Source organism: Anticarsia gemmatalis, chromosome 13, assembly GCF_050436995.1.
Source record: "Anticarsia gemmatalis isolate Benzon Research Colony breed Stoneville strain chromosome 13, ilAntGemm2 primary, whole genome shotgun sequence".
Classification (NCBI taxonomy): Eukaryota; Metazoa; Arthropoda; class Insecta; order Lepidoptera; family Erebidae; genus Anticarsia; species Anticarsia gemmatalis.
In genome coordinates this window covers 5,904,415-5,917,606 of record NC_134757.1, presented here as the reverse complement: position 1 = coordinate 5,917,606, position 13,192 = coordinate 5,904,415, and the positions used below count along the sequence as shown (strand labels likewise).

The 13,192-nt window shown below is 32.9% G+C and overlaps 3 protein-coding genes across 4 annotated transcripts; 2 read left to right on the top strand and 1 right to left on the bottom strand.

The window, feature by feature from the left end:
- Positions 1-1,295: 1,295 nt before the first annotated feature.
- On the bottom strand, positions 1,296-8,618 carry rdgBbeta (cytoplasmic phosphatidylinositol transfer protein 1). The gene is made up of 8 exons (XM_076121803.1): positions 8,436-8,618; positions 7,841-7,989; positions 7,168-7,256; positions 7,064-7,071; positions 6,704-6,775; positions 5,659-5,913; positions 4,598-4,723; positions 1,296-4,220 (listed from the first exon to the last, which is right to left on the bottom strand). Exons 1-8 carry the CDS (start codon positions 8,484-8,486, stop codon positions 4,071-4,073), a joined length of 900 nt encoding a protein of 299 aa, XP_075977918.1. The 5' UTR covers positions 8,487-8,618; the 3' UTR covers positions 1,296-4,070.
- A 263-nt stretch (positions 8,619-8,881) lies between these two features.
- On the top strand, positions 8,882-10,348 carry LOC142978023 (trafficking protein particle complex subunit 13). Its single transcript, XM_076122243.1, has one exon. The coding sequence runs from the start codon at positions 9,056-9,058 to the stop codon at positions 10,262-10,264; it is 1,209 nt and encodes a 402-aa protein (XP_075978358.1). The 5' UTR covers positions 8,882-9,055; the 3' UTR covers positions 10,265-10,348.
- Positions 10,349-10,658: 310 nt separating this feature from the next.
- Der-2 (Derlin 2) lies at positions 10,659-13,128 on the top strand. Of its 2 annotated transcripts, XM_076122245.1 has the most exons (6): positions 10,659-10,753; positions 10,851-11,142; positions 11,263-11,496; positions 11,877-11,999; positions 12,208-12,371; positions 12,548-13,128. In XM_076122245.1, the coding sequence occupies exons 2-6, from the start codon at positions 11,050-11,052 to the stop codon at positions 12,675-12,677; spliced, it is 744 nt and encodes a 247-aa protein (XP_075978360.1). In that variant the 5' UTR covers positions 10,659-10,753; positions 10,851-11,049; the 3' UTR covers positions 12,678-13,128. The 2 variants fall into 2 exon arrangements, with proteins under 2 accessions (XP_075978360.1, XP_075978361.1); XM_076122246.1 differs by lacking the exon at positions 10,659-10,753 and having other exon boundaries at positions 10,764-11,142.
- The last annotated feature ends 64 nt before the right edge of the window (positions 13,129-13,192 follow it).

Here is a 13,192-nt window from a genome sequence, read left to right as displayed (position 1 = left end):
GAACCTGGTCTTCATCTACGTGGTTATAGGTACCTATACAAATAACGTTTGCGTTCGCAATATCAAATCGTGTATCGAAGGTTCGACCCACAAGCTACAATCTCTACAACGCACGGAAAGGGTGGATGGGGCGCATTTCGCTAAAAACGGGGCACTTAACATTTCACCTATCAGCGACTTCGCACAATTCTTACTGAAGATAGGTATAGTATCTATAGTTATTTACCTGACGCTAGTAATAAAGATTTTCACATAGATATGGCTATGAAATGCCCAAAGACAGGTTCTTCGTTGAAGAATCGAGTAAACATTGTAAACATCAAGATTTATGGGCACAAGACTTCAGTGCACTTTGCCGCAGTTATAAATATCTAAAATGATGGGATATTTTAATATTAAAATCTTGGCAGATTTTCGTGCCGTTAATTGAGTACATACACTTTTCTTTCTAAATAAGAATGTAACCCCGCGTCCTAACAAAGTTCAATGACACTTACAAGGGCGTTCGGGTATGTTAATTATATGGGTGGCATTACCTGAGGGCAACCGCCTATCGACTATGAATACCAAGTTATTATATTTGAGGGGAAAGCTGTGTGCTACGTGTGAAAATATTTTTGCAATTATTGTAACATCTTTTGTCGAAGGGTATTCATTATAGTTCTGTTTGAATTCACTGAATACCTACCGATTACCATTCAATCATTTCAAAGTCCTCCTTCATTGATACATATGTAATATTACACCTGTTATACCTGGAGGTGTAGTCAGAGGTCTATAAAGTACACCCGCATTTCGTATTAACAATCTTAGTCCCATATAATAAGAGGTGAGCCTATCGACATATACCTACCTGGACAGGTTACCAAAATGTCTTACTATATACTATTGAGAATAATGTACCTAATGTCAATTTAACGACCCGGGAATCGGACCGTGGATTTCGTGGTTTGCAGTCAGATACACTATCAAAAATCTAAATGAAATCATTTATTAATATAGGTAGAATGCTGAATTATGATAGTCAATGATACAGAGTGTGAATTTACCGCCAATTCGGAAGGTAGGGCCAATGATAAGAGCTGGCAAGAAACTCCTGGCCACTCTTATTAATACCACTGTCGACCACGCCACAGAGGGAAGCAAAGTCCATCTATATTTGTTGAAATACCCCACCCATGTGAAAGAGATTAGATAGAAATGACAAGATACGAATGAGTAATTTTTATGAGTCAACGTTTGTACTTAACCTGAGAGATGATATACCACAGGTGTATAGAAATAAAACTAGTATATGTGATAAACAATCATTATATTTGTTTGACAACATGCTGGTTATCTTGAAGCGCTCAGCACAACGATATTATAACACGTAACATGAAATTCCAATATACACGATACATATTTTAATAGGTACCCAATTTTATACACCATTTATATATTTCCAATTGATACACCATATATAAAGATTTTATACTTTAAGTATATTATGGCCGAATAATCTCAATGTTTTGTGAAATTGTTATACTTATTTTTGTTGTGATAAACTAACGCATTTTGGCGAGCAACCTAATGATTTGAATAAAAATACAGATTTACTTTTCATCAGAAAAGAGCATACGTTGCACAAAGAATCATAAGATATGCCAATGGTAATATCATTATCAATATAATAACTTTTTAAATAGTAAATAACCAAAACTAGAACTAAAAGTATCATATGCAACATATTTTTCACTGACTGGTGATAAAATTCTCTGAAACTAATTTTAATTAATTTTGTATTTCACAATATTTTCAGCCACATCGAGCAAAAAAAGCCGGCACAGCTGTAACATCGTTCATAATTAATCTTTTCTGATGAACAAGTAAATCTGTATTGCATTGAAGTAATCACAAACATTATCACTTGTTTTGTACTTAATATCTTACGGAGTATAAAGCGTAGGAAGTCAGTATCACAATACAATGGTAACAAGCGCCTAGCTCTATATATTCGCTAACCAAGCACAATCAACATTAGCTATTTTACATCGGAACTTGCATAAAAACAAGAATAAGATATTTGGTCGAGCATATTTCCTAGAAAATATATATATTGCACATATATCCACAAACATGTTTTGCAGCTTACATTCACATCAAGTTTTTCAAATAAAGTGATAGGCAGACTTGCAAGTAAGTATGCGAACATTTGCTTTACTTTTTCTGTTGATAAAATACGCTATTGCGCATTTAAACCGCAGTTACTTATTGAGGAGCAACGTATTGATAAGGTTAGATGACATTTATAACTTATATATTTGCGATCAATGAATTAATTAATTGTTAATTTATACTACTTATAACGGTAATTCTAACAACGACTAAGAGCCAGTTTCACAGTCTGTAAAGAAGTATCATATACTTAACCTTTCTGCCTTTATGTTATATGAAGTAACAGTAAATGTATGAAAACTACTGTCAAAATGCCATCCGATAGGTAAGGTATCTAATAGATATCCAGAAGTGGTGAAACTGGGCCTCTCTGCTAGAGAGTTAGTAACCCACCAAAGTTATCGCCCATATGTAACTGCGGTTTCAATACATTAGTGACATACTTCAGTTACTCGCAATTCTACCACCACTTTCACACTTTCCTTACAAAATCTATAGTGACATTTAGTATTTATTCGACATACCCGTTTCAATCTAACATTATATTAATAACACACAATCCCAAGTATATTTAAAGTGAGTACAACCATTGTCTACATAGTGAAGGCCATATAGGATACTTCTCATACAACAGATAACTACAACATCTAACATAAAGTCATCTAAAACAAACACATAGTCAACATTTGACAGTTGCGGACAGTTTTACAACCTCCAGATAAGTACCGGTTATCCTAACATGTGAATATATTTGTCGTGTTATCTTAAAGATACTTATCCGTAAGTAGTAATACAGGCCTTAATATAGAAAAATAGGAATATAGTTTTCTCGGGGTTTATAAGTTTCGTCGTAGCAAAATCTAACTAGAATAGCTTTAGTTAACATAAGGATAAAAATCGACTAAAGCCTCGTCATAGACAATATTTAATTAATTATAATTAGATAATTAAAAACCCATTCGCTATTGTAATGTGAAACAAAATGCGCCTCTTAGTTTTGTTAATGACTTTTACTTGCGTAAAGCGTATAATTCGGAAGTCAAGTATTTTTTTTATAATAAAATTATAATATAAGGACCATTTCTGTCTTCTACACGTAGTTATGTTGCGTTCTAGCAATCTGAATTCACTGTCTCTAATTTGTAAACTTTATAATTACTTCACATAGGGTTACTACATACCCTGTCAAACCTGGTGTCCTTATGATGTATAGAAATTTAAATAATTGTCTAGAACAGTTTGAAACAAAATATTCTACATAACTTAGTAATAACTAGGAACAAAATTGAATCTAACGAGATTAAACTCTCGCGACTTGGACATATAATATTATAATGCAACGGGTTTTAAAACGTGATTAAAAATTTAAGAATATGATACCTTATTTGTTTACCCGACGTTAGTCAGCCCGTGACCGCGGTCGATGCCATTGGATAGAAACGTCGGGTATAATAACCTTACATTTTCAATCGCATTGCCGTTGCAGTATAAAGTTGATCTATTAAATTCACGGAAGATATTTCGAAGGCAACAGGTGAACACATCGAGTTGATAAAACAAACTTTATCTTGTCAGGAAGATGAGATCAAACTAACATTATCCTTGGGCTTGAAACCAGTTGACTAACAAGACGACACACAAACTACGGAATGCATCCACTAAACATAATATTCAACACTTAAGGTAACTACTAGAACCAATTTATGACAACAATTTGCGTAACAACATAATTTCGAGACGGTGCAGAGTAACAACTGGCCGAAAACATTTTACAGCTGTAGGTTTTTCTTAGGAAAGATCAAAGAGAGCATTGTTTGTGGATAGGTGTTGATCAAATGTTTCCGACGAGTTGTATTAATAAATATAATTGACTAAACAAGACTGGCAGTACCAGTAACTAAGCCCTTGAGGAATTAAGACCAGGTGAACCACGACCTGCCCTCTCCTGTAGGAGTGCTTGTCGTACTCTTTGGTGATTTTGGAGTTTTAGGAGTGTGAGGTACTGATGAATTAGAATTCTTGTCCTCTTTAGATTCCTCTGCTGTTTCTATCGTTGACTTTAACTGAAAGAAAATGTATCATGTTAGAATTTAATGTTTTTTTCAACAATCTTTATAAATTTCATTTAGCAGTGCTTCTAAAATCTAATAAATTCTTTACAAATAGACAGTGTCTTCATTATAGATAATTCTGAATCGGAATAAAAAAATAAATTATGATATGTAGCTACAGTATAAATGACTTCTTAATTAAAAGAATTTGTTACAAATGTTAGTGGTCTCATCGTACCCTTAAGCTGCTTAAATTTTGACCACAAATACTTATTTACTTATAAGGTAGGTCGGAATAACAATGGAGCATTATTAATGTAAAAATAAACGCAAATGCGTCAGAATACCATTTTCGGCATGTTTAATTAGAAATAGACAATATAATGTACCTTGATATTGGTTTTAGCTTGCATCTCACGTTCATATTCCCTGACATCTTCTATAGTCATGTTGTACCAATCGTCCATCCACGCAAAAGCTTGCCGATGACCCAGCAACAGAATCTCACGGATCGCCTGAAAATATCGCATGAAATCATTAGCAATCAACACAGCTTATTACACACAGTGTAGGCGGTAAAACGAATATGTGTAGATGAATGTTCGGGAAAAATGTTGCTTGAAATCGCCGCGTTTAAATGTTAAAACTGAATTGTAATGATCTGACCCGAAGGGGCTACCCAATCGGCACAAGCTGAACAAGTGCAGTCGGTTTTGTTGTTCGGTAAATACTGTCGAACCGAACATACCAACCCAAATATGTCTGTGGCAAGCCTAAGGGCACCAAATGAGGTTAGCTATTATAGTTAAAGAGGATAATAGTAACTGGAATGTAAGGAATATGTAATTACGTATTATTATACAGGAAAACTATTATTAGGTAAATAAAACAAAATAACTAACATAAAAAATAACTATTTTCGTACTATCAACAGAAAATTAAACAAATCAGAATTGTAAACACAAATTACAGTTGCATTGAAGTCTGTTTTGTTTCAAATGCTCCTTCATTCAAGGTCTTCGACTTATTCACGATGTATTTAACATCTCAATGACTTGATCTCAATCTTCATGCATTTTTGTAAAGAACAATAGTTAGCCACAAACAAAGGTATTTAAAAATGTTATTGTGGGTGATTCATTTCATATAACTACTGATCTGACCGCGACATTATTAATCCAGATTAAAAACAAACTGTCTAACAAACTTCACGAAAATCTGTGTAGTCATTTTTGCATGAAAGAATAACAAACATAGATCCATTAGCAGGAATGTCGTGAGAAATGAGATGAAAAAATTTATGTCTTGTTTGATAGTACAATAACATTCTAATTTGAACCTTAATCTATTTTTAAATAGCAACCTATGATTATAATATCTTGCCAAATGGGAAACACGTTATCACGCAAAATGTTGTCAAGGCAAACAAATTAGTTCAAATTCTACTTACTCCTTGAACATAATCTTCAACTTTAGTCTGTAGGCCCCACACTTCGAACTTGACGCTGACAGACTTGTAACAGCACATGATTGGCTGAGTGGTGTCCCTCCATCCTTCTACCAGAGGCCCACGGCCTGTCTTCTCTGATTTGAAGAACTTGGGATCTTCTGCCTCTTTGTAATGGTGAGGCTTGATCTCGTCATACGCTATGTCCAAGAAATCCACCTCCCTTTGCTCCAGTTCCTCTGGTGTTAAGCCAAGACACTAGAAATATAAATAAGATAAATAAAATCTATTCTAAAACTTACGCATTAACGCGAGTACAGTGAATCGAACAAACAAGTAACAGAAAAAGATCTACCAGTATTATCCTATGTTTTATGTAGTCAAATAAATATTATGTAATACTAGCTGACCCGCGCAACTTCGCTTGCCTCACATAAGAGAGAATGGGTCAAAATTTTCCCCGTTTTTGTAACATTTTTCGTTGCTACTCCACTCCTATTGGTCGTAGCGTGATGAAATATAGCCTATAGCCTTCCTCAATAATAGGACTATCTAACACTGAAATAATTTTTCAAATTGGACCAGTAGTTCCTGAGATTAGCGCGTTCAAACAAACAAACAAACAAACTCTTCAGCTTTATAATATTACTAGCTGACCCGCGCAACTTCGCTTGCGTCACCTAAGAGAATTGGCAAAATGTTCCCCGTTTTTATAACATTTTTCGTTGCTACTCCGCTCCTAATGACCGTAGCGTGATGTTATATAGCCTATAACCTTCCTCGATAAATGGGCTATCTAACACTGAAAGAATTTTTCAAATCGGACCAGTAGTTCCTGAGATTAGCGCGTTCAAACAAACAAACAAACAAACAAACTCTTCAGCTTTATAATATTAGTATAGATAAGTAATATAAGTAATAAGTATATTAGTATAGTATATATATTCTGACAAATTATCTTTTTATTTAATTCATAATAGATTAACATCTCATTTTAACAAGTAATATTCATGAATATAATGTAATATTGTGATTAATGATGACTTACATTTTCTGTAGTACCATTGTTGTCTTCATATCTTGTTTGGATGGAAATAGCGAACTTTGGAATAAAGGAACACTGAAAAAAAACATGTTGTTTTTATACAAAACAGCTACCATAAAAATAATTTGATGATATTTCATCCATTATGTTCAATCTTGTGTCATTAAGCATTTTGTTGTATTAATTAGCAATTTTTTGGACATACATTTATGCTATCAGAAAGTAAGAATTGGTAAGAATTTTTTTTACTGGTGATGAATATTGTGAAGTATATTTTATTCAAAGGTGACATAAAATGTTATTCTAAATATAAGCCCTGTAGCCAAAAACTTTATCTACTAGTGAATAAACAATACTACTTACAGTGTACTCTGTGTAGATTCAACATGAAAAGAGAAAATATGTTTGAGTATAATATTAAAAATAATTAGCAAATGTGTTCTAATAATTATTTTTGGAAAATTTACCTGTAATAGTATAAGGATAATAATTCCATGCCTTTTCCGTAACATAGAATATTTTTGGTATCAAAGACTGCACCCAATAGGGCAAGTGACTGTAAAACATATGAGGAAAAAGATTTAATTAACAACCGGTAATACCATATTAAGTACACATACAGTTATAAATCCACATGTGGGACGATATTCCTTTTTGACCTATATTCAATACGTAATCACAATTTGATAAAAAAATATTTCAAGATATTGCTATCTTTTACATCATGTAATAAATGTACAAAATAAATAGAAAATTTGGAATTTTTTAAACAAACTCTAGATATTTTATCTGATAAAACTGTCCAGCCACATTAGTTTTTATTGATCCATGAAACATTTGAAGTGTTTAAAGTGCTCTTAAAGTAGATCCTACTTGTTGTCTGTTGAGCCTCTCATACACTGCATTAATAAATGAATAAACATTACAAACTACTCTGTACATTAAAAAATAAATAGGAACTGGCTAGTAATGTAGGAAATGGTTCATGTTCCATTTTCATCCCAACAAAAGACTGAGTTATTAAATAATACCGTTCAGATAAATACATCAAGATATCAATCTAATAAGTGAGATTATTATATACATTTACATAAAAGATTAGATAAACTTATTCAAAATGAATAATATCAGGAAACACACCTGGACAAATGAATTCTTTTCTCAGTGAACTGTCCTACGCCATTAATCTCATCATTGACCTGTTCATTAGCCACTACTTCTACACCCTCTCCTCCACTCGACTGCTCAAAACTGTGACGAGCAATCATGTACAGCTGACCTATACGATACTGAAATAGACAAAGTATCACACATCATACTGTATATACGCTAGACTGTTTACATAATTTGTAGTGTCTACAATGATAAGAACATCAGTCAATTAAAAAGATAAGAGGGTGAACCTTTATCTATGCTTCTGCAGCTAATTTAACTATAGGAAATATACAGCCAGTAGTATATAATTGATGCGCACTGCGGACGTCAACCCGCAGCCATACTATACCACCACACTATGTATGGAGCTACAAACATAAAGCTTGTAAGCCAAGGCCATTATTGTGGTCACCCTATCCAATGAAAGCCATATGATTTATTACAAGTAAATTATTAAATCTGACACAGCTAGCGGAATCTACATTTAAATTCCCAGTAATTGAGTTACACACACTAATTTCGTTATTCAGTAAATCCTTTGTAGTAGCAGTACACTAATAAAAATAAAGAAAAAAAATACCTCCTCAACCGTCATGGGCATGCATATCCGGTATTCTTTCGTTAAAACCATTTTGCTAAGTGTTTTTATTTATTACACCGCCACTGATTTATTTGAAGATAAAACTTTAATAAACTAAATCACGACAGGCGTTTCTTTCAAGTCCACAATTGATTGACATTGGCTGAAAGAATTGAAAGGAATGACAATTGATTTCTGACAAGCCAAAGAGAACGTCATGCAGAAAATTGTAGCAACAATTTGTATTTAAAATAAAATCTACTTTGTATAGGTACCTACCTTAATCTAAATAAAAACAGTGAAAATCTATCTGCTTCATTATTAGCATTTTTCAGAATAAGTGCATAATAGGAACATTTTGAGAGAACAAAAAATCGGCCTTGCTAAACTTGGCAACATCCATATAAAGTTTTGATTATTTGACATGTCACTACTGTCAATGTTTTTGTAATGTCAATTGTCAAACAAAATATTGAGATTGCGATCTTACAATGTAATTCCATTAATTTACGGTTAAAATAGAATTTAAAGCGCAAATTGAATTGTTTACACTTTGAAGTAATACATTGGATTCATAACCGACTTATTTTCTACATCCAAAACATAAAGTTACGTCAAAAATGGATCCCAAGGAGGTGGTGGAACATTTAGTTGCATTGAAGGTAATGAGGTTGACTAAACCGGCTCTAGTTAGCCCTAAAATCGTCACATGTGACTCTAAAGATTTACCGGGTAACATACTTAACAACTTCTTAAAAGATGATGCTACTTCAGTGACTCAAATGGAAACTCTTGCTGCTGGCCAGTTTCTGTTACTCCCACAAAGTTTCGGAAATATTTATTTAGGAGAAACGTTCTCTTGTTACGTCTGCGTCCACAATGAAACCAACCAACCCGTGCAAAGTGTGTCAATTAAAGCTGATTTACAAACAAATTCTCAAAGAATATTATTGACAACTCAGCAGAATCTGTCCCCCACAATGCTTGATGTTGATGAGACTCTAAGTGATGTTATTCATCATGAGGTCAAAGACCTTGGCACACATATACTTGTCTGTGAAGTGACATACATGTCCAACTACAATACACTGGCCTCATTCCGAAAATTCTTCAAGTTTGAAGTCATGAAACCTCTGGATGTTAAAACTAAATTTTATAATGCTGAGTCTGATGATGTTTATCTGGAAGCTCAGGTGCAGAACATCACATCAGGACCAATTATACTAGAACAAGTGTCATTGGAAAGCTCACAACAATTTAATGTGAAATCTTTGAATGAAATCAATAATACTATTTCAGTATTTGGAGAAGTAACATTGCTTCAACCTCAAGAGAGTTGCCAATATCTTTATTGCTTGACACCAAGAGAAAATATTTCAAAAGAAATAAAGTTACTGGCTGCTGCTAAAAATATTGGAAAATTAGATATAGTGTGGAGATCAAACTTGGGAGAAAAGGGTCGTCTTCAAACTAGTCAATTACAGAGAATGACCCCTGATTATGGTGATATCAGACTGACATTTGAAAAACTTCCAAGCAAGCTATCTGTAGATGAGCCTTTTGATTTCCAATGCAAAATAGTCAATGCAAGTGAAAGGACCTTAGATTTAATTTTAAAATTACGCTCTCTTCAAGATTCTAGTCTACTTTGGTGTGGCACTTCAAATAAAAAGCTGGGACCTCTGGAGCCAGGGAAGACATTTTATGTTAACTTAACAGCTCTCCCTATTAATACTGGTCTATGCAATATATCAGGAGTATCATTACTTGATCTATTTCTGAAGAGAACTTATGATTACGATGATGTAGCCTCTATTTATGTATTTTAAGAGATTCTGATTATAGTCACTTCTTACATTCTACTTGTACAATATTGTTATTTATAAATAAAGCTATCATTATTATTATCTTGATCCATTTTTTTTCTTTATATTACGATATCCTTCTGTTTTTTAACGAAGATCAAGCCCTCTAGCACTTTTCCTCCGTTTGATCCATATGTGGCAAGATAAAGAAAGTATTTGGTGGCAAGTTGAATTTCAATCACAGCAGATTTACAGACTTTATGCTTATTTGCTTGTGCTAAAATAACGTTGGTTGCACATACAATCTATAGAAGGCATGGGAAAGGAAGTCAAACCCGTTCGGAGACATCGAAATAAAATCCTAGCAAATGTTTTGTATAGTCTTTCTTTAGACAATGTTGCCAAAAAGAAAATAAATTTGATATGTGACAGATGATATATGCTATCTGTAGAATATTAGATTTCATTCAATTACATCGTTCAGTTCACTCATCATCCGTCTCTGTCTGTCTTGTAAGTTTATATTTTTATTATTTCGAGTTTCTGTAGATTTTACGCCGTTTATTAGAGTAGCAGATGATATAAACCCTAATTAAACTTTTCTCTACAGGATGAAATTCATTTGGAAGATGAAACGAAGTTTACTTGTTGCTATAGTTTGATGTAATCATCAAATCGTAGTGTTCCTATTGTGAACAATTTTATTCTGATGTGGCCCAATCATGTCGAGTCGAACAGTTCCTTCGTTATCTTAGTTTATTTCCTTTTGAATGTTATTGTGAATAAAGTAATAGAAGAATAATATTAAAATGGCATATCAAACACTTCTTCAAGAGTATATGCTCATACCTCCTGTGACAAGAGCGTATACCACCGCCTGTGTTGTCACCACGTTAGCTGTCGTAAGTTTATTTGTTTATTTTAATTCGTACGTGTCTTTTGCTTCGTCATTAAGTGCCTAATTAAAACGATTAATTGTTTTGAGAGTTCTCGAAATTTAATACATTTTCTTTTTGTTACAGCAACTAGACCTAGTTTCGCCATTTCAGCTGTATTTCAATCCTAATTTGATCCTGAGGAGGTACCAGCTATGGAGATTAATAAGCACATTCTTGTTCTTTGGGAATTTAGGGTTCAACTTTTTCTTCAATATGATATTCACCTACAGATATTGTAGAATGTTGGAAGAGGGTTCTTTCAGAGGAAGAACAGCTGATTTTGTTGTTATGTTCGTGTTTGGAGGCGTCCTGATGATTGTATCCTTTACAAAAATAAAAAACATATATAATATCTATCAAGTATTAAAGCACATAATTGCTTACTTTTACACATAGTAACTAGTCCATGTCTGATACAACCAGTACCATCTGCAACATTTTATGTAGAAAGAATAACTGGTTAGATTTAATTATCATAAGCAGATCAACTTAAAATACCTATTTTGTTTTAAAATATTAATAGATTACATTAATAGTCTTTTAGATAGTTCTTTGTTAGATGCTGCACAATACATATTATTTAATTCACATATCAATGAGATAATAGTTGGCTCACAACCATTATTGTCATTGCCAAAGTGAAATAAAGAAGATTTGTTTGCCAAGAATTTTTAAATTTCCTTAACTGTTTATTTCAGCTGTTTGCTTTCTTTGTTAATTTATTATTTTTAGGTCAAGCATTTACTATAATGATTGTGTATGTGTGGTCTCGGCGAAATGTCTTTGTAAGAATGAATTTCTTTGGGTTGATGAATTTCCAGGTAAATCAAAGTATTGAGTTTTTTGATAATTATCTTTGAGATAAGTCATAAGAAGATAGCAACAGAAATGTTTATCATGCCTATAATTGTGGTATTGAAAAAAAACACTTGGTAGATCAATTCTTTTGTCTCTCTCTACTCTTATTAAAATCTACTAAATGCACATTTGTATTTTAAAATAACTACTATCTCTCTTTCTATTTTACAGGCTCCATACCTTCCTTGGGTGCTATTAGGTTTCTCAGTACTGCTTGGAAATGCAATATCTGTGGATTTAGTGGGGATGGCTATTGGACATATTTACTTTTTCATGGAGGATGTATTGCCAGGACAAAGAGGAGGGCTAAAATTGTTGAAGACTCCAAGATTTTTGTAAGTTGTTTTTGTTTAACTATAAGGATTAATCAATATATTGCCAAACCAAAATATAATGTACTGTTTGACACTCAATATGCTAGTATGCATACATTAAATAAGGAGTCTTAAGTTTAAAGTAAATAATTTGTTAGTAATTAGTATTAAATACTTTTGTTTTTTTTTTATTTCAGAAGGAAATTGCTGGATGGTATTCCAGATGAGCCTGACTATGGTCAGCTCCCTGAACTAAACGACATGAGACCTGGTGGCTTCGATTGGCGCCGCCGCCCAGAGCAGGAAAATGAAGAGGCTATTAGATAAACTTGTTAGCAGACATATAAGTTTTGTGCTAGTTTACTGCAATAAAAGCCAAAATATTTATTTAAGATTGTATCTATTTTTAATTGAAGAAAATGCTCTTTTATATAGACATGTAATTTCGTGAATTCACTAAACGGAAGTAGCCTTTACCAGTACATAAGAATGAATTTCAACATATTGCTCATTTAAAAAAAGTCACTTCAATGCCTTTTGTGTGGTTATGTTATGGTAGTAAGTGTTATTTATTTTTTCAGGTATATTTAATAAAATCAGCTAGGTTCCTTTTATTCTAATAGTAACAATGATAGTGTATCATACAGATAGTATTTGTATGAATGTACAAATGGAAAGCATACGGTTGTCACTAATAATGAATCAATATATTGTATTTTGTGTAAAAAGTTTATAGTTAAGGGTCTGTTAATTGTGAATATAAATGATTGAGGCATAATATGTGTTTTATTGATGCTTTGTTTACATTTTAACTAAAAATCTGTGTAAATGTGTGTTAGTTA

What these genes read in the sequence shown, in the direction of transcription:
- rdgBbeta (XM_076121803.1), bottom strand. Translation starts at nt 8,486, where the DNA reads ATGGTTTTAACGAAAGAATACCGGATATGCATGCCCATGACGGTTGAG. An exon ending in ACAATGGTACTACAGAAAAT is followed by an intron (nt 5,914 to 6,703) that starts GTAAGTCATCAT and finishes TTATATTTCTAG; the next exon opens with TGTCTTGGCTTAACACCAGA. An exon ending in AAGCTAAAACCAATATCAAG is followed by an intron (nt 4,221 to 4,597) that starts GTACATTATATT and finishes ATTTTCTTTCAG; the next exon opens with TTAAAGTCAACGATAGAAAC.
- LOC142978023 (XM_076122243.1), top strand. Translation starts at nt 9,056, where the DNA reads ATGGATCCCAAGGAGGTGGTGGAACATTTAGTTGCATTGAAGGTAATG.
- Der-2 (XM_076122245.1), top strand. Translation starts at nt 11,050, where the DNA reads ATGGCATATCAAACACTTCTTCAAGAGTATATGCTCATACCTCCTGTG. An exon ending in TTGGAGGCGTCCTGATGATT is followed by an intron (nt 11,497 to 11,876) that starts GTATCCTTTACA and finishes TGTTTATTTCAG; the next exon opens with CTGTTTGCTTTCTTTGTTAA. An exon ending in TTGAAGACTCCAAGATTTTT is followed by an intron (nt 12,372 to 12,547) that starts GTAAGTTGTTTT and finishes TTTTTATTTCAG; the next exon opens with AAGGAAATTGCTGGATGGTA.